Below are 21,109 nucleotides of genomic sequence, written 5' to 3' on the forward strand. Positions count from 1 at the left end.
TATAATACAGGGGGAAAATGGCGAATTCTAAAGAAAACTTTTAAGGCTACAATCACAACAAACAAAAAAGGAAGTGGTGGGGGAGGTTTTAAGGACCTAGTATTATAATTATTTTGAGAAAGGAGGAAAAACTGATCTGTAATATAACCTTCTGTTTGGTTTCTTAAAAAACACTAAAAGCAGATTAGTTGGATAATTAAAAAAATACCTACTTATTTTTAAGCCTGAGATCGAATCTGACTAAAGATATAATATAATGAATAAAGTTCTTTAACTCATTGCTTTTATTTAGGTTAAAACCTGGAGAGGTTGAAAATAAATCTGAGTTTCCGTATTTGCGCAGCAGTCTTCACAATGCCCCGCACACTTCTAGCTGTGGTCACGTGATGCATGCCGCGTGCTGGAAGAAGTATTACGATGATATTGTGGAAACAGAACGAAGACGACACAGGTGAAATAAATGAATAATATGGGTTTAATTATGCTTACATATGAAAAAATAAAAAACTGATTTATTAAATAAATTTATCCCCATGCCGTACTATTAAGGGACGAGACTTAAGACGACTGTACGGAATTTTGACAGTCTTTAATCTATATAAAACCAAGGTTTCCTACAGCTGTGACCTTCTTTCTTCCTTCGCCACACTTTTTTCATTTGAGACAGAAAAATAAAATAAATTAGTAAATGAAAATAGTTGAAAATTTTCAAGTGGTCATCTAAGTCTCATTCTTTGTGAGTAACCCTGTATTTTGAAGAATTATCCGCCCCCCATTTGATTCGAATATTTTAGTGAAAAAATGAAAATTTAACATTAATTGGCAAGCCCCCTCTCCCCCCTCTTTTTAATACTTTTTTTTCATAATTTCATTTAGTTCATCCCACCAACTATTTATTTTCCCATTTTAAATTTTAAACTCTAATGTCAAGTCGGGTGAGGCATCCTGTTTCCTTTGATATTGAGAAAAGTGAGTTCCTCTGTCCGCTTTGTAGAAGTCTTTCAAACAGCGTCATCACAATTATTCCACAGGTAGACATTTTTTTTCAAGTTTTTTTTCAAGTCTATTCTGTTCTATTCTATTGTATTCTATTCTATTCTATTCTATTCTATTCTATTCTATTCTATTCTATTCTATTCTATTCTATTCTATTCTAGTACCATCTACTCCAGCTATTCTATTCTATTCTATTCTATTCTAGTACCATCTACTCCATCTATTCTAATCTATTCTATTATATTCTATTCTAGTACCATCTACTCCAGCAGCCAAGGCCTGACACTGGTGAACTAGAAAGTGAAGATGTTACTGGAGCAACAGCTGTCGTGGAACACTGGTATTTATTCACATTTTATTACAGTGAGAACCAGATAACTCTGGAATATAAAGTCTACTTTAAAACTCAAGTTATGAATTTAAATAGTTCAATGGATATGAGACACAGAAATTGTTTGACTTAATCAGTGATTTATAAAGTTAATAGTTAAACTATTTGCTTTGTAACAACATTACACTGAAATATTACTTTCATGTCGTCTTCCTATTCCATAATTTTCTAGTTCTCACTGTGCTTGGCTAGAGGGTAACAATGATTGTCGTCTTCTTTTTCATTCTTAAAGGGACTGTTGTTATTTTAAGTGATTTTTCATTAATAGAGTGGCAAGTCTTATTCACCACGGTTCCCTTTTTAAGTAAATATGTGGAAGATATCATCGTTTTCATTTTTCTGATAATTTCCTTTCTCTGCAGCACTTGAACCAAATTGAAAATAATATATTTTCAGTTTGAATAATAATGATATCTCTTTTATTCTTGATCAGAAAAAGGGTTGAAATAACGTCTTTAGGTACTTAAAAAGTCTCAAAGGATTTTGTGATTCTTAACTTTTTTATTTCTAAATATGTTCCCTGAAAATGTTATGAAATATATTAGTCATCATTATTTGAATTAAGATTCCCAATCGGAATTCCGTGGCGCGGAATTGCGCGGAATGAAAGGCCTCGCAATGGAGCACAAGTAGAATTCACTTGAGTTGGAAACCATAACTTAAATACATTTTTTCATAAAAAGATATTTTCTGGATAATATTTTCGAAGATAGATAGATAGATCGAACATAAATATAGATCGTACATTTCATTTTAAAAAATTCATAACGTAGAAGTACACATCTGAAGGAATTTTATGATGTAGGACAGAATTAATTCACGACCTTTAAGAAATATTAGAACGGGTGAAAATTTGTTAAAAATCGGAAATGATTTTTCAAATCTAGCTATGAAGTTTTTTTTCTGAAATTTCTTTTTTTGAAATTTTCAATTAATACAATTTCTCACCTATGTAATATCCTCTCCATGAAATTTCCCATCAATGAAATTTTCTTTTTATGTAATTTCTAACCTTTTAAATTTCCTGTTATTTAATTTACTATCTAAGAAATTTCCTCTCTATGTAATTTCCTAGTTTAAAGATTTCTTATCTATGAGATTTTCTGTTTATAAAATTTCTTATCTCTTTTTCTCTCCATAAAATCTCCCATCTATGAAATTTTTGGTCTTTGAAATTTGCTATTTATAAAATTTCTTCTCTATGAAATATCATATATATGTAATTCTTTTCTAAGAAACTTTGTCTATCCACACTTTGATCCATATTTCTAAAGATTTTACTTTAGTTATTTACTGTATCAAGGTATTTAATATAAAACTGTCTTTCATAGATTTCCTTTTTTCGCGTACTTTTGCTTTTCATAATGCTATTATAATTTGCTTTTCATAATGCTATTATAATTTACTTTTGCTTTTCATAATGCTATTATAATTTGCTTTTCATAATGCTATTATAATTTACTTTTGCTTTTCATAATGCTATTATAATTTACTTTTGTAACTTGATATTGATAAGTTTAAGAACACAGTCATTATAGGGAAACAAAGAAAATATGCTCCACTCGTATTACTTTTATGTTTTCAATACCTTAAGGTTAAAAACAAATAATTGTCGACTGATCATTTATTGAATGACCGGATTTTTTTTTTGATGTTGTGGGCGGGGGGCTATTAATTAACTCGTGCTCAGAAACCTAGAATTGCCCGGCAACTAAACTAAACTATGTATATTATTGTTTAGTGAAACTATGGAGACCTATGAGGACTTGAGTCCAGAACCAATGATGACCCAAACTGTTGAGTTCAGTAGTTCAGAACCACCAGGAGATCTTCAGCCCAGCAGTTCAGCTATTGTTCAAACCATATCTCTAGAGGCCGAACCAAATTCTCAGGTTCCGGCCACCAGCTCCAGTCCTACCCTAGAGCCGAGTATGGAGGTTGAACCTCCAGAGTCCCCGATGTTAGAAGTAGTTGACTATGTTGACGGTATGGAGGAGGAGGAGGAGGCTACTCAACTTATTGTTGATGATGCAGTTGCTGGAGATGTAGAAGAGTCTCCTGGAGTAGTTGGAACTACTAGTCTGGTAAACTACAGTTCTCGGCGATAATAGCTATACAATGAAGACTACTTTTTATTTAAGCTTTGATTGTTAACAGGCTGTTTTTGAATGAAAATTAACAAGCAATTAAATAATACCATTTTTAATTGACAGCTTTTCTATGGTCATGTGTATTCATGCTTGATGTAAATCAAAATTTAAATAAAAAGGTCGTCTTCCCTTTATTGATATATGCGACGACGGCTGTTATTATTTATAGAATTATACCTATAACAGGGTGTCCCACTAAAACGACAGTTGAAAGACGACTTCTAAATTTTAAAAATAGCCGAGAAATTGATTTTCAATGGGGAAAGAGATATAAATAATCTTGAATTTTCTAATCCCTGCATCTTTGAAACCTTATGTTATAAATATGTGATGTTTTAAATCAACTGTCTAATACAAAAGAATTAAAAATAGGAGTTTGAGGAGAAAACCAACTCTTTAAACCAAGATCAATATATTGGATAATATCTGAATCAATGCTGAGGTTCCGTTTTGGCTTCCTGAGTCCGGATCCGGATCCAAGGGGCAAAATATCAACCAAAAACTGTAAAAAAAAGTATTGCTCTCAAAACCCAAATCTCAACTGTTGAACAATGAGAGATCATTAAAAGCCTCATTATATCTACTTTCATGTCAGCAGATGAATCTCCCAAGGTTATTCATTCATTCATATTTTATAAACATTTATTCATTTATTCATTCATTCTTTCATCCTTTCATCCATCCTTTCATTCCTCCTTTCTTTCATTTATCCTTTCATTCATCTTCTCATACTACGTTTAATCCCTCTTTTCGACAGTTGGCCACACTGTGTCGTAACCAATTTGTAAATTAATATCTGTATGTTATGGATATTTTTGACAAAGTCTGAGCCCTGACTACTTCGGAGTGATGGTGGATCGTTTTTTTGTTTGTTTGTTTGTTTCATCTGTTCATAGTTACTACTTTTAATCGTATCTTTCGTTTTCTGTTTGTTTGTTTCGTCAACAACCCTAATAACGAACCCTAAATATTCTATTCTAGGAAACCTTTAAAAGTAATTTGGCCGGAAAAAGCGGCTGCGCGGGAAGTTCTATTTCCGGTGACTTTAGTTCGAATTTGGACGTAAACCTGAGTTATTCTGATTGGTTAGAAGCGCTCTTTATTGCCCTGAAATACAGGTTGGTAATTATTCAATTATACATAAATTATATTATTCAAAATGAAAAAGAAAAATAGAAAAATTATAAAAGGAGCAAACCTGAGATTCTTAGACTCCAGTGGGGTAAAATTGTTTTTAGATTGGTTGCATATTTGCTAAATATGGTCTCTTTAAACCTAATACTTTATATAAAATGTATATTTATGAATTTTCGTATAATTTTGACACAATTGTATATCAATTTATCGAGCCAGGAATATCAGATAGATGTCTTAAATGTATCGTTCAACGACTGAGATTATCCGGTTTCATCCTATACCCCCTTTCATTTTTCCTTTACAGTCCCTTTAAGTATTTATGGTAATAATTTTTAAATGTTACTTACAGTACCTGTTTAATATCCCTTTCAGGCGAGGATTGAGCCCGGACAAGGTTCGCAATGGAGGAGAAAGTGAACCACAGGACGAGGAGGAGATCCCGGTCAGTCGGACCAGTACACTCATCAGATACGATACCTGTCCACTAGACCAGGTACATTATAGTCGGACCAGTACACTTATTAGATACGATACCTGTCCACTAGACCAGGTACATTATAGTCGGACCAGTACACTTATCAGATACGATACTTGTCCACTAGACCAGGTACATTATAGTCGGACCAGTACACTCATCAGATACGATAAATGTCAGCTAGACCAGGTACATTATAGTAGGACCAGTACACTCATCAGATACGATACCTGTCCACTAGACCAGGTACATTATAGTCGGACCAGTACACTTATCAGATACGATACCTGTCCAATAGACCAGGTACATTATAGTCGGACCAGTACACTTATCAGATTCGATACATGTCCACTAGACCAGGTACATTATAGTCGGACCAGTACACTTATTAGATACGATACCTGTCCACTAGACCAGTACAGTACAGTACAATCTGTCCAAAGCCCGAAATTTAAAAATAGTATAGTTGAACGAAACTCCCAAGTTTCCTTTTTGGGGTCTTCACATTTTGTAGATTTTGATTCAAGAGATTCGACAAAAAATGGAGAATATGAAGAAACTATATAGGATAATATTTCACAACAAAAATAATAATATCCACAAAACTGTCTAACCCCATTCGTGAAACAGTACAGTGCAGTACAGTACAGTACAGTACAGTACAGTACAGTACAGTACAGTACAGTACAGTACAGTACAGTACAGTACTGTACAGTACAGTACAGTTCAGTCCAGTCCAGTCGTCAGATATAATACAAGACTTATTTCTTACTCTAACATTTAGAGACACATTCTGTTTAAAAACAATCCTAATGACGTAAAACGTTGATGACAAACTATTTTCTCTTTTTCCATATATTCTTTTAGAATAAAATCTAAAGACACGAAACCTTTGTCAGCCTGAATAGGGTTAACTTACATACATTTTACTTTTTTTATAAACCTGAAAAGTGAGATTTAGTTTTAATTTAAAATTTCCATTTAATGAGCGAACTGTCAGATTCAACCCGATACTCTAAATTACCAAGAACAAATGAGATTTATATGAGGGAAGCGGTTAGATAACTTTATTATTTGTATAAATTAAGGTTGTCGCTGAACTAGAAGCGTCCCACCATGACGGCAGATCATTTGCCCGTCTCTTCACTGTGGCGGAGGGCGGAGAACTTGTTTTCCCAACTTCAGTTTATGAAATTATGAATTCCTTCTGTCAGACAACATTTAGGTAAATATTTGCGGGGCCGGGATTATTTTCTAATTTAGTTTGAATATTGCGTTACCCATTATTTGTTTCAGAGTAAACATATGGCATAGTTAATGTTTTTTTTAAGTCGACATAATCATGCATAAAATTTAGCGAAATGAAAGTGCAGATATTACTTTCAGGATTTTTTACTCTCTTCAGTTTAAACTTATTTTTTTGTCAAGAAGAACTAAAGACTGCCCCAAAAATGATTTTTTGAAAACTCATTGTTAAAAAGAAATTTAAAAAATATAATGTGACGAAATTGGTTACGTAGGTTTTACACTCAAACAATGTTTTTAAAGCATTGCATTTCATCTTGATACTTAAGAATCTTTACAACATTTTGTTTCTTTTTTCCCGCTTATCTTTAACTTGAAACATGGGGAACCATTCCAAAGATTAAGAAGTTTTTGATTATCTCTGACTAATTAATACTTGCTATTTGTATTTTGAGAGAAAAGAGTTTTTTTTTTCAGCAGAATTTGGTTGATATTTCACCTCTTGGATGCGGATCCAGGAATCCGAATATTTTTTCGGATAAGGATCCTAAGCACTATTTTGTTGATTGAGATTGATTGATTGCAGAATAAGCCTGGGTGAGCTGCCTCATATCCTGGATGAGATGATTCCTCTTATGGTCTGGCAGTCTTGTGCATTCTCAATCACAAGCATTGTAGTTTCAGCTATGGACATAGAGAAACCAGTTCTAGGTAGGTGGACATAGAGAAACCAGTTCTAGGTAGGTGGATATAGAGAAACCAGCTCTAAATAGGTGGACATAGAGAAACCAGTTCTAGGTAGGCGGATATAGAGAAACCAGCTCTAGGTAGGTGGACATAGAGAAACCAGTTCTAGGTAGGTGGATATAGAAAAACCAGTTCTAGATAGGTGGACATAGAGAAGTCAGTTCTAGGTAGGTGGATATAGAGAAACCAGTTGTAGATAGGTGGATACAGAGAAACCAGTTCTAGGTACGTGGATATAGAGAAACCAGTTCTAGATAGGTGGATATAGAGAAACCAGTTCTAGGTAGGTGGATCAGAACGGGGTTAGGGCCGGGCAGGTACTAACTTAGCTGAGCATTTCTCATCACTGACTCAGTGATTCATTATTATTTTAAAAAATTTCAACATAATTTTGTCAAACTTTCCTGAAATTGAATAAAAAGTTATTGCGCATGGAGAGTGGAAACCCTAAAAAGGAAGAGTGGGATTCATAACAGATTTGTCCTTGTATTTATCAATTGTTTTTCTTCAATTAATTATTCATATTCCAGGATCCCTGTCCTCTCGTCAAAATGATTGTTTGTCAACATTAATCCGGTTTTGTGGCGTAGTTGGATCTAACTTCGGAAACCCTAAGGTTATTAGGTAAGAACCAAGGAAAAACACCAAGAATCTCGAATCTCTTTGTTTACAACAACAATGTGTACTGGACGTTCTGGGAGAAATGTAAACACACCCAGCACTGTTTATATTTCTTCCAGTAGCTGCAGTACATATTTATGCAAATTAGATAAAGTACAGTGTTCCTAGTGCTTCTATAAAACTAAATTTCTAGCAACCAAATCTGTAAGACTGCAACGATGTCAACATGTAAAATAATTCCTGCAGTGGTATATTTTTATAAACATCAGCCGCCCTTTGGAGAAAAAGATGTTTTTCCACAAGTTGGATATGTTTCTTTAAATGTAAAGTTTTGAAATTTTTCTTGCAGAATTTAGGGAAATTTACAAAAATTTGGGCGCAAAATATCTAAAAGATTAAAAACTTGAATCTTGATGTTCAAATTTATAATTTATTATCACTATTAATAAATTTCTTTTTAGATCGCACAGTTTAAAGCTTTTATCTACTGTACTGGAGGTAGATACAAGCAACCCATCCCTCCTAGAGCTAGATATGTTCAGTTTACTGGTTGCTCTTACATACTCTCTTCCAAGTCTTTTCAATGGAGAAGGTAAGCCCATCCCCCCTATAGCTAGATATGTGNTTACATACTCTCTTCCTAGTCTTCCTAGTCTAGGTAAACAAGGAGCTTGATACGTCCAGAACCCCGGCTCCCGCCCCTCCCTCTCATACTCTCTTCCTAGTCTTCCTAGTCTAGGTAAACAAGGAGCTTGATACGTCCAGAACCCCGGCTCCCGCCCCTCCCTCTCTTCTATCTAGTTTTCTAAATAAAAACATCATTGATCATCTATCTATCAACCTAACCAATAACCATCCATATTCTTGCTTCATATATCCTTTTCATTGAAGTATGTAATAGATTTATAACTGAGAAATTAATCATGTTTTAATAAAAGTATATTAGATTATTTCCATGACGCAGGTTCAATATTATTTTATTAACAACCTTAAATGATTCATAATGAGATATCTATCTATCTATCTATCTATCTATCTATTTATCTCTATCTATTTAGGAGCTGCCCCCCTACCCTCCTGTAATATCCAAGACCTCCATCTACTCCGTCTCCTGCTAACTGCTCATATAACCCAACTACTCTTTAACCTTGAAGAACTAGAAAACACTGAGGTTAGTAACAACAATAATGATGATAATAATAGCATAATATGCGTAGGAAGAAAGTGTAATAGTCAAAATTTTGTTAAAATATTGAAAGAAAAACCGTGGAATAATCTTTCAATATTATAACATTAATTTTGATTATTACACTTTCTTTCTACGCATAATAATATTATACCACATTCTTGGAGGATTTGAATGCATTCCCAGAATTACATTGTTAACTTCTATTTTAACCTGAAAGGACCAGTAATTTGTAATAACTTTTGTAATAATAGAGGTAAAGGATAATAACTTTGCACATATGTAAATTCTTTCAATTAATAAGGAACAGAAGGAAAATGCTCAATTCTTTCCCCTTATCTTATCAGGGGCGTAGATAGGGGACCGGTATTCATATAAATATTTTTTCATGTCCATTCATCATACTTATTTTAAGATTTTAGGTCTTTCAGTATTTTAGGCTATGAAAATAAAGCCTAACAAAGATATGATCAGAATGCAAGATTAGCCTTGTAAGACTTAAGGACTAAAAAGCCAACTGTCCGGGGGATCGTTAGATCTGCAACTATAGCCAATAAAAATATAAATATATTGGGAATGAAGAGCTTGATTATATAGATAATGATAGTAACAGTGATGATAATTATAAAGATAATATTAATGTTGATGATATTGATGAAAATGATGATAATGATAATAACAATAACGATGATAATTCTGAGTAAAATAATAATGATAATATTATTAATACAAATGATTATAATAATGATGATAATAATGTGACCCATTATCCTAATAATAATGATAATGATGATTTATATTTTCTTTATAAAAATTGATTATTTCAGGTTGAAAAAGACGGATTTATTGTTGAGAAAGATTGTCAGTGTATCCTTGACTTACTTCACATAGTTCAGGTTCCAAACCTTTTTATCCCATAAATGCATTTCTTCCTTTACTTACTTCACATATTTCAGGTTCCAAACCATTTTTTCCCATAAATGCATTTCTTCATTTACTCACTTCACATATTTCAGGTTCCAAACCTTTTTTCCCCATAAATGCATTTCTTCGTTTACTTACTTCACATATTTCAGGTTACAAACCTTTTTTTCCCATAAATGCATTTCTTCCTTTACTTACTTCTCATATTTCAGGTTCCAAACCTTTTTTCCCATAAATGCATTTCTTCCTTTACTTACTTCACATATTTCAGGTTCCAAACGGTTCCAAACCTTTTTTTTAATAAATGCATTTCTTCCTTTACTCACTTCACATAGTTCAGGTTCCAAACCTTTTCCCCCATAAATGCACTTATTCCTTGACTTACCTAACATAGTTCAGGTTCCAAACCTTTTTTTCCCATAAATGCATTTCTTCCTTTACTTACTTCACATATTTCTGGTTCCAAACCATTTTTTCCCATAAATGCATTTCTTCCTTTACTTCACATAGTTCAGGTTCCAAACCTTTTTTCCCATAAATGCATTTCTTCCTTTACTTACTTCACATATTTCAGGTTCCAAACCTTTTTTCCCATAAATATGCATTTTATATTTTTTCATACTTTTTCAGAAAACTTTAGATTTTTATTCATAAATTTTTCATTTTTTAAAAAGTTATTTTATCGTTGTTCCCTTCTTTATACAAAGAAAAAATAACTTTTTAAAAAATGAAAAAATGATGAGTAAAAATCCAAAGTATGATATTATTTGATAATTTTAGATATTTTCACAGGCTTTTCCCTTAACTGAATTTGCTTGATTTTTAAAAGTTCAATTCTTCTTATATTTTAAATTGTAGTGGTCGGCGTTTATATCAATACAATGACGATGCCTTCTCTATTTAACATTCGTTGTCTAATAAGCTTATTCTGAAATCATAATTTTACAAACAAACAAATTGAGAAGCTGTTAATTGACAGCTTCTCGGATTACGCCTTAATAAGTTTTTTCCTTCTTAATTTTTGTTTTCTACTTTATTTGATTAGTTCTAGATAATTTCAAAATGATTTCACACATTTTTCATTTCTCACTTAATACTGAAATTATTAAATTGTTTATGTTTTGATATTTCCTTTTTTATTATCCTTCTTATGTAATGAATCGTTTTTTTAAGATTAAAAAGATTTGCAGTGCTTAAAACCTTTATCTGATTAATAATGTGGAAGATATAGTCGTTTTTCTCTGGTTAAATATGTTAACTCTGATAATTCCTAAATACGTTCCTTCACTAGAAATGTAATTGTAAATAGTTAGTTTTTTAATCAAATTAACTTAAATCAAATCATGAAGGTTCAAGAAATGAATGAGATCTAATTTATAATTGAACAGACAAAGCTTTAAAGGGTAACGTTGAAATTATGCTTACAGTCCATTTTACTTAATTCAATTATGCTTACAGTCCCTTTATTGATGTAACATAACGTCATTTAACCGAGATGTTTTTTTTAGAGCTTTTACTCAATTCAATTATGCTTACAGTCCCTTTATTGATGTAACATAACGTCATTTAACCGAGATGTTTTTATTCAATTATGCTTACAGTCCCTTTATTGATGTAACATAACGTCATTTAACCGAGATGTTTTTTTTAGAGCTTTTACTCAATTCAATTATGCTTACAGTCCCTTTATTGATGTAACATAACGTCATTTAACCGAGATGTTTTTTTAGAGCTTTTACTTAATTCAATTCTTTTCTGATAATTTAAGGAACCCAAGTCTATTGAGAGATCAACAATTCGGGATCCTAATCCCGTAATAATCTGGCAGAAGGTTAGTAGAATTATTTAACAAATTGTCAAATTTTAATCATGTTTTAGATCGTAAAGATATAACTTATTATTTGAGAGACATTTTAAAAAATTTCGCACATTCCCTTGAAACCTGTTCTAGTTGTACACAGTCCCTTGAAACCTGTTTTAGTTGTACACAGTCCCTTGAAACCTGTTCTAGTTGTACACAGTCCCTTAAAACCTGTTTTAGTTGTGCAGAGTCCATTAAAACCTGTTCTAGTTGTACGTAGTCCCTTGAAACCTGTTCTATATGTACACATTCCCTTGAAACCTGTTCAAGTTGAACACAGTCCCTTGACACCTTTTCTAGATTTACACAGTGCCTTGAAACCTGTTCTATATGTACACATTCCCTTGAAACCTGTTCAAGTTGTACACAGTCCCTTGACACCTTTTCTAGATGTACACAGTCCCTTGAAACCTGTTACAATTTTATACAGTTCCTTGAAACCTGTTCTATATGTACACATTCCCTTGAAACCTGTTCAAGTTGTACACAGTCCCTTGACACCTTTTCTAGATGTACACAGTCCCTTGAAACCTGTTACAATTTTATACAGTTCCTTGAAACCTGTTATAATTGTATACAGTCCCTTGAAACCTGTTCTAGTTGTACACAGTCCCCTGAAACCTGTTGTATGTTCTAGATAATGGTGTGCAGCCTAGGGTTTCTCCGAAGTGCAGCACTGTTCTATCAATATTTATCTGGAGTTCTTGCTCCACCTGAACTCAACAATATACTTCCACCAAACCAGGGATATTCAGAAACTAAACAATCTTTTTTATATTCTCAACGGTGTAAAAGAAGAAATTATTTTTTGAAACGACAATAAGGAAACTTTTATATATTAAACAACGTTTTAAGCGTTTAAGTGTTGTGGTCAGTCATTCGTCTAAAAGTGGATTTAGAATATTGTTTCTAAATTTAGGAGTTTATACTTTTATGCAGATATCTTTCTCTTCCCAGTACACCCAGGTAGTTTTAACCCTTTTCTTCCTGACCATTGAGAAACCAGGGGGGGNTAATCAGTCTAAATCTTTTAAACCCTATGCACTCCTTCAGTTAAATGAAATATAACCCTACTTTAAACACAATGAATTATTGAAAATTATTCTATTAGAAACAATTAAACCTCTTGGATAAAATTTTCCTAAATATAGGCAAAGGGAAGAAAATGAAAATATTTTTTAAACATGGCAGCGCGTTTTTTTATCACTTACCTATACAATGAGAACCAGAAAACTCTGGAAGAGAAATACGACGGTTAGACTCACATTATGATTTTAAATAGTCCAATGTACAGTGTACAATGTGCATTGTGCAGTGTGCAGTGTGCAGTGTGCATAGACCATTTAACTTTATTTAAATTGATTTTTAACTACTAGTAAAACTTTTGACTTTGTAACAACATCAAATACACTTTAAAATCGTCTTCCTATTCCACAATTTCATGGTTCTTACTGTAAATAAACCTTAAAATACCCCTTCGAGTTCCGAAGTTTGTGTTAAAAGTATCAAAAAGAATAAAAAAACTTGCCTTTTAGTGTTCAATTTAACATTTTTTTTCACTATATTTCAGCAAAAATCACCGCCCCCCTCCCCCAAGTTCATTTAGATAATAATCTAATTGATGGGCGTAATGATAATCTAACCAAGGTTTACTTCATTCAACCTACGACGTATATATCTAAATTGGACAGCAAACGAGCAGTCATGTTTTTTGGCAACATTTATATTTCTAAAACTTAAAAAACCAGATCATCTTGGGATTTGAGAGGGGAGGAGTGAGGAGGGAACCTTGAGAGTCTGATTTGATTTTTGTAGCTTTTTAACCCTTTTTTTTGCAGGTTCCACAATTGGTCTCACTTCCCAGGGATTACAGTGAACTCATGAATAGTGTTTCATGCTTCTCATGTCCTAGAGCTTCCGGTATATATTCATTCATTCATTCATTCATTCATCCACCTATACTGATCAAACAGACAAGCAAAGTATATAATTAGATTTGATTTTTAAATACCAATTTTTTTTCCTCTTTGGGGGGGGGGGGCTGAATTATCCCTACAAAATCGTTGTTTTTATTTTTCCATACCTTGTATGTCTTATAGGCTTCTGATTTTTTAAATATAATTCTTTATCAGTAGACTAAATAATCATCCATATGAAATTTTGGTGGTTTAAAAGTTTTTATGAGAGCTGAAAATTTAATACTACAAAACTTGTCTGAAAGGGAAAAATTGACGAAATAAAATTTGTCAAATTTGTTAAGCCTGTTCTTTTCTGCTTTTATTTAGTGGATTTCGAAAAAAAATTCTTTGTACAAAGTCCAACTAATAATTTCGTGAATTTTTCTGTAAGCATCGATGGATTTTCAAAACTTCTAAAATTCTTTGTTTTTGTCGTGGTAAGATTTTTTAATTTCAACCGACCATAACCCTTCCTCGGGGTTACGTTAGATACCATGAAAAAATGTGGACCTAATCGGTTCAGTCAATTTTGTTTTTACGTTTTTAGATTTAAACAAACTGACAAACCAAATTATAAATAAAAAAGAAAGACAGGTTTAGTATTGATATTTAGGCAACTACTGAACTCTGATTTCTCCTTGGCTTTGGTTAGAAAATGGTCTAATCATCCTAATGTTCATATTCTCCTCTCCAATCCAACTCCAGCTAACATGTCCTTCTGCCTAAAGGTATTTAAAGGGACTGTGAGCGTAATTTTAATTGACTCTTCATAAAAAGATGGCAATTTACGACTCACAACGATACCCTTACAACCTTTACCTTATCAATACTGATGGAGATATTATCGTTTTCTAGGTTTAAAAGTGTTAATTCTGATAATTTCTCTATTTTTCCTGACATAGAAATGCGCAAGACACTTTTTTAAAGAGCCCACTATTGAAAATAATCAGTTTTAAAATCATAAACAATAATATCTAATTCATACTTAATCAGACAAAGCTTCTATGGATACACCGTTGAGAAAATGGAATTTTCATTTTTACATAAAGGGTCACTTGAACTTACACGTACAGTCCCTTTAATATTACACGTACAGTCCCTTTAATATTACACGTACAGTCCCTTTAATATTACACATACAGTCCCTATATTTGAAATTACACGTACAGTCCCTTTAATATTTAAAATTACACGTACAGTCCCTTTAATATTTGCACTTATTTGTAAATAATAGTTCTATGACGTAGGCAATAGATGAAAAATTAAATAATTAATTTTATTTAAACAAAATTAGTGTTATCTTAAAAAACAATTTAATCAGTCTAAATCTTTTAAACCCTATGCACNATATTAAATTAATATTATATTTAATGAAAGTTCAATGTGTTTCGTCCAATGCATTTGTTTAAGTTTTGATCAATAATGTGGTAGAAATTATCATTCTGTTTTGCTCTAAAAATTTTTATTGTTTTCCTGTGAAGTAAAACTCCCTTTTGTAGAGAAAACACAATTGGAAACAATCAGTTTTCCAAATTATAAACATTAATATCCAAGGGTAACATTGTCATCGAACTATGGACTGAATTGAAATTACGTTTACAGTCCCTTTAATTGAATCGACTTAATGGAATTTGGCGTTGTTCTCCGTAACTACGAGTATTGAGTATAACATGACTTGTTTAGGAGACGAATCTCGAGCACCCTCGATGTGCTTACTGTGCGGGGAGGTCGTCTGCTCACAGTCATACTGCTGTCAAGGTAATATAAAGGGTACACTGTACTGTATACCCAGTATGCTGTACACTATACACTGTACAATGTACTCTGTACTTACGCCATATACTGTATACTGTAGACTGTATTGTACTTCACAAAAGTGTGCTGTTGAGCTATTGATAACAGTGTAAAGTGTTCACTGTATATTAGATTGTGTACAGTTTACTTTAAAATACCTCTAGCTTGAGAACACATCGTTGCCCAGGGGAGTCCAAGTTACTTCCGCCGTTTACCCGCGCTTGGTCGTAAATTAAAATTTTAGCTATTTTCCCCCGTAAAAGTGGACCCACTGTGTATACTGTACTGTTCTGTATTGTATTGAATTGTATTTTATTGTATAGGAGAGCTAGATGGTATAACTGTGGGAGCCTGCACAGCTCACGCTGACCGTTGCGGCGCCGGATCAGGATTTTTCCTAAGGTAAAACAACTTTTTACATTTAAAAAAAATCAGTTTCGTATTTTTAAACTTTTTCAACTGCTTGGTAGGTATTTTCATCACAAACTTGTACTCTGTCAAAAACTTCATTATTTATTTTATAATTTTTTAATATCTTTTGTCAATTGCTTGTAGGTATTTTAATCAGAAAACTTGCACATGACTAAAAAAATATAAATTCCCTGATGATTAATTAAACATTTGTTTCACATTAACGCGTGGTTTGGCATTTTCAATCAATTGATTGTGTCATCAATCAACAGTTCTTGGGATCCAATGACCATGACCATTTCTTAAAGATTTACATATTGTTTTTTAACATGAAAATTTTACAATCTTATTTTTTTTTTCTTTTTTATTTGTACTTTAAAATCATTCAGAGATTAGTAAGGTTTTGTTAATAATATCTGTAAAGCGTTGAAATTTAATGGTATTATAGCAGAACAAGCTTTAGTTTGAGCAGATATTTTCCCCGTGGTGGATCCGTAGCCGTGGAGCCCCATATTTAAGGGGATCAGGATTTAGGAGGCCAATATGTTGCGGATCCTATGATTTCTGATCCTAAGCACTGCACTGAACTGCACTGCACTGCACTGCACTGCACTGCACTGCACTGCACTGCACTACTGTACTGTACTGTACTGTACTGTACTGTACTGTACTGTACTGTACTGTACTGTACTGTACTGTACTGTACTGTACTGTACTGTACGGAACTGTATGGTACTGTACGGTACTTCACTGTACTGTACGGTACTGTACGATACTTACGATACAGTACTGTACACTACTGAACTATATTATTATGTACAGGGTACGTGAGTGTAAGATAATAATGTTGAGTGGAAGAACTCGTGGATGCTTCGTGTCTCCTCCCTACCTGGACCAGTACGGCGAAACAGATCAGGGACTTAAACGCGGTGCACCTCTCACACTCTGTACTCAGAGGTAGGCCTTAAACGCGCTACAGTGTACTTAAAGTTTATTTTTAGCTGCTCTTCTCCATAAGGTATCTCTTAAGGACTAAGCCACTATTTGTGGCAGATTATATGGAAAAAGATTAGTATATTTGATAAACAGGGTTACCTACATAAGATGAGACTGTAAAGACGACCAAAAACTAAAAAATAAGACGATTTGAAGCCTGATTTTGGTTTCTATTCAATTTAGTATTTTGATGGTTTACTAAATGGTTAAGCACAGAAATATAGCAAATTTTAGTCTTCAAGGAAGTCTGAATGCAAGAAAACTGACTAAACAAAATCCATACGATCGTCTCTGAAGACTTTGTGGGTAACCCTGTATAATTGTGGCAGATTTTTGTAAGTTAGACCCTGTATTTAGGTATGAAAAGTTAAGGCGGGTCTGGTTAAACCACAGTATTCCTGAGGAGGTCTCTCATACCATAGAAGTAGCTTCAGGTAATACACAGACAAACAGATAGTAGACACAGACATATAGATAGTTGACACAGATTTACAGATAGTAAGCATAGTAGACATTTATATACTTAACACAGATATGAATATAGTAGGCATAGATATAAAGATAGTAGACACAGGCATACGGATAGTAGACATAGATATACAGATAATAGACAGAGACATACAGGGTGAGTTAAAAAAAACATGGATTATCGATGTTTTGGACGATTTTTTAAAATTTTTATTTTATCCGGATTTCAGGCATCAATAAAATTAAATGTGACAACAAAAAATTAAAAAATAATTTTGGAACATAGAAAAAAAAATTGTGTTTAACTTTAGTGAGACTATATTGAGTTAAAGCTGTTTTCCGAAAAGTTAAGCTTTTTATAACCAAATAACGCGCTTTAGTCTAACAGTTATAGGGTTATAATTTGATAACATAAATTCAGAATTCCACTCCAATTTTCTTGCGGGTTTTTTTGTTATAACTCGCTCAATTTTTGATAAATTCTTATGAAATTTTGGAGAATAATTAAATAAATATATTCCCAACAATTTTTCTAAAAATTTAATTATTTAGAAAAAAATTATGTTTTCTTTTTAATGTTCCAAAATTATTTTAGATTTTTAAAATTTTGTTTATGCCTAAAATCCGAACAAAATATTAGTTTTTATCAAAACATTGATAATCCCTGTTTTTTTATTCACCCTGTACATGTAGCAGAAATTTAGGTATCCTGGAAATATAGGCAGACATCCTAGAAATATAGGCTGAGATAGACTGACAACACAGATATAAATACAGACAACATGGAAATACAAACTTACAACACAGAAATACAGACAGACAACATGGAAATACAGACTGTCAACACAGAAATACAGACAGACAACGCAAAACTACAGACAGACAACATAGTAAAATTGACGGAAAACATAAAAAACTAGATAGAAAAGCTAAACATCCTGAAAGACGAATAAAATAGAAACGCAGAAATATAACATGAAATACAGAAATCATGAAATGCAGAAATTTAACATGAAATACAGAAATATAACACGAAAAGCAGAAATTTAACATGAAATACAGAAATAAAACATGAAATACAGAAATATAACAAGAAATACAGAAATATAACATGAAATACAGAAATATAACATGAAATATAGACAGAAAAGATAGTTGATATTATATACTCGGAAACAGATAAACAACTGATTTGATTTTATATTTGTTTAGGATACAATACAACTGATTGGATTCATCTGTAGATATGTATACAGAACAGATGAAATAGCTGTGTTGTACTCAACAGCTGTGTACGTGTTGTACTGTACAGAACAGCTGTACTGTGTACATAACAATACCATTTATTTGTACACGTGTACAGCAAATAAATTTAGATTCTGAATTGTTTTCAAAATTTAAAATTAATAATTTTTTTGATCCATACTTTGCTGGTTCTAGGTTTATTTGTAATCTCCTAGTAAATTTGTATATAAAAGTAACATTAGATTTATATGTTTATTTTGAAATATATATTATGAGAATATTTCTAGTTTATTGTTTTAAAATGGAAAGATGGTGTTTAAAAGGCAAAGAGAATAGAATATATATTCGAGGGGAATTTAGACACTCCCTCGGTATGAATTTTTTCAGTCCCTTTCAGTCTGAAAGGGAGTTCAAAGTGTACAAATCATGTAAATGTTCACAAATTATATGCAGGAGAGTACACAAATACAGTATGTTCCCTAGACTATCCATTTCAATTTCGAATCTTTTAAAGCTGTTAAATAAACTTTATGATAAATTCAGGGTGGCCAAAATGTACGGATTGTACGGATTGTTTTTTTTAACCCTAAAATTGTACGGATTTGTTTTCAAATTGTACGGATTGTACGGATTTTTATCCTGGAAAATACACCGTTTTTTTAAATTTTCACTCATTTATTATATGTTTATTTTGAAATATATATTATGAGAACATTTTTAGTTTATTGTTTTAAAATGGAAAGATGGTGTTTAAAAGGCAAAGAGAATAGAATTTATATTAGAGTGGAATTTAGACACTCCCTCGGTATGAATTTTTTCAGTCCCTTATAGTCTGTAAGGGAGTTCAAAGTGTACAAATCATGTAAATGTTCACAAATTATATGCAGGAGAGTACATAAATACAGTATGTTCCCTAGACTATCCATTTCAATTTCGAATTTTTTAGAGCTGTTAAATAAACTTCATAGAATGAATTAGGTGTATAAAAAACATCATTTGATTTATAGTTATAACAGAAAATCATCGTTTGTAAAGTGGAAGGCATATAGTCTATGTGAAATGATAATTGGTCAATTATGAAACCAGCCTATTTCAAAATTTAGTTTTCTTTCATATTCATTTCAGATTTTCTATAAAATGATGTTCCAGGGCCCAACAAGTTATATAGGATAAATATGTGAAGTACACCTGCAGTATGGAAACAGTACAACAAAATGGCCGTTTTACACTTCTTTCTAGTAAATTCCTCTCTAATATATATTCTATTCTCTTTGGTAAAAGGACTGTAGACGTAACTTCTTTATATTGATTCACAATAATATCCGTGTAGCGTGGGTAAAAATATCAAAATATTGATACATAATTTATTCAGGCAAAGCTTCAAGGGTTATGATTGTGAAAAGATAGGGTAAAAAGTTAAGTATTTCTCTAAACTAATATGTGCGCACGGTCTCACGTAAAAATGGAGCAGTATTTTGCCAATTACTCCTTTTGAACATAAGCTAAGACATATGCGTGCTGAAATTTTGAAATGTATGTGTATTGGGCTACAGAAATGTATAATAGAATTGCTATGGTAATAGTTTTTGAGCATGATCTAAGAAAGAACTCCGTCTATGTAGTTTAACTACTTCTTGCTTGTCATTACGTACTCTTAGCTATGAACAAAATTCAACAAGTGCGTAGAAACTCTTGTGTTAGATATCCTTAATCTCGACATCCACTCTGGACATTTTTGATTTTCTCTTTTGGATATCCATGCTGGTACCGAGTCCGACTAAATAAAGTTTGATGATTGATTGCGCGCAAAATTTACCAACTTTTTCCTGGGTGTCAAATAGAGATTCCGCAGATATACTAAAAGAGATCAAACCAATCGACATCCATAAAACAAGAGATTTCAGTTAAAGAAGGACTAGCAGAATATTTCAATATCATTTAATATAGCTCTACCCATAGATAGTATAAATAGAAGTTGTGGTTGGACACAGTATTGGATAGCTCTGCCCATAGAAAGTATAAATAGAAGTTGTTGTTGGACACAGTATTGGATAGCTCTGCCCATAGATAGTATAAATAGAAGTTGTGGTTGGACACAGTATTGGTTTTCAAGTTGTAAACATTCAAGATGCCGCAGCGCTCGGCCAGGAAATTGGCTTAGCCAACGCTGACCCAATATATGGTGAGATGACATCATATTATTTAACTTATCAAAAGTAATTAAATTCGACTTATTAAACATTACTATTTGACAAATAATGTTATTCAATTGTAGGAGAAATCGTATCCCCTCTCTATAGGATAAATAATGTAGAGTGCAGTTAAATTGTAGGAGAAATGGCGATTCTATCTCTGTGTGTAGTAGAATTGATGTGCAGGATTCAACTGAAGTTCAGGAAAAATCAAGCGACGGAAAAAAACGNCTTACAGCCCCAAGTCATAATTCATCCATTTGGTTTAAGGACATGTCCCTCTGTATCTTGACACAAAATTTGTTAAATGTT

General features: G+C 32.5%; 1 protein-coding gene across 1 annotated transcript in view; it reads left to right on the forward strand.

Moving 5' to 3' along the window:
• LOC111695998 (E3 ubiquitin-protein ligase UBR2) overlaps positions 1 to 18,885 on the forward strand; it is a 40,544-nt gene extending 21,659 nt beyond the window's left edge. The window contains exons 32-53 of the mRNA XM_023465505.1: positions 293 to 451; positions 932 to 1,031; positions 1,251 to 1,336; positions 3,129 to 3,471; positions 4,096 to 4,149; positions 4,519 to 4,655; positions 5,047 to 5,167; positions 6,238 to 6,374; positions 6,981 to 7,105; positions 7,672 to 7,765; positions 8,224 to 8,354; positions 8,821 to 8,933; positions 9,776 to 9,844; positions 11,641 to 11,703; positions 12,371 to 12,478; positions 12,653 to 12,699; positions 13,565 to 13,653; positions 15,375 to 15,449; positions 15,809 to 15,887; positions 16,719 to 16,853; positions 17,250 to 17,326; positions 18,573 to 18,885. Of these exons, the coding sequence (XP_023321273.1) occupies positions 293 to 451; positions 932 to 1,031; positions 1,251 to 1,336; positions 3,129 to 3,471; positions 4,096 to 4,149; positions 4,519 to 4,655; positions 5,047 to 5,167; positions 6,238 to 6,374; positions 6,981 to 7,105; positions 7,672 to 7,765; positions 8,224 to 8,354; positions 8,821 to 8,933; positions 9,776 to 9,844; positions 11,641 to 11,703; positions 12,371 to 12,478; positions 12,653 to 12,699; positions 13,565 to 13,653; positions 15,375 to 15,449; positions 15,809 to 15,887; positions 16,719 to 16,853; positions 17,250 to 17,326; positions 18,573 to 18,604 (2,374 nt within the window). The 3' untranslated portion in view covers positions 18,605 to 18,885. The remainder of the gene's footprint in view (positions 1 to 292; positions 452 to 931; positions 1,032 to 1,250; positions 1,337 to 3,128; positions 3,472 to 4,095; positions 4,150 to 4,518; positions 4,656 to 5,046; positions 5,168 to 6,237; positions 6,375 to 6,980; positions 7,106 to 7,671; positions 7,766 to 8,223; positions 8,355 to 8,820; positions 8,934 to 9,775; positions 9,845 to 11,640; positions 11,704 to 12,370; positions 12,479 to 12,652; positions 12,700 to 13,564; positions 13,654 to 15,374; positions 15,450 to 15,808; positions 15,888 to 16,718; positions 16,854 to 17,249; positions 17,327 to 18,572) is intronic.
• Positions 18,886 to 21,109: the final 2,224 nt, after the last annotated feature.

Source organism: Eurytemora carolleeae, unplaced genomic scaffold (assembly GCF_000591075.1).
Source record: "Eurytemora carolleeae unplaced genomic scaffold, Eaff_2.0 scaffold102, whole genome shotgun sequence".
Classification (NCBI taxonomy): domain Eukaryota; kingdom Metazoa; phylum Arthropoda; class Copepoda; order Calanoida; family Temoridae; genus Eurytemora; species Eurytemora carolleeae.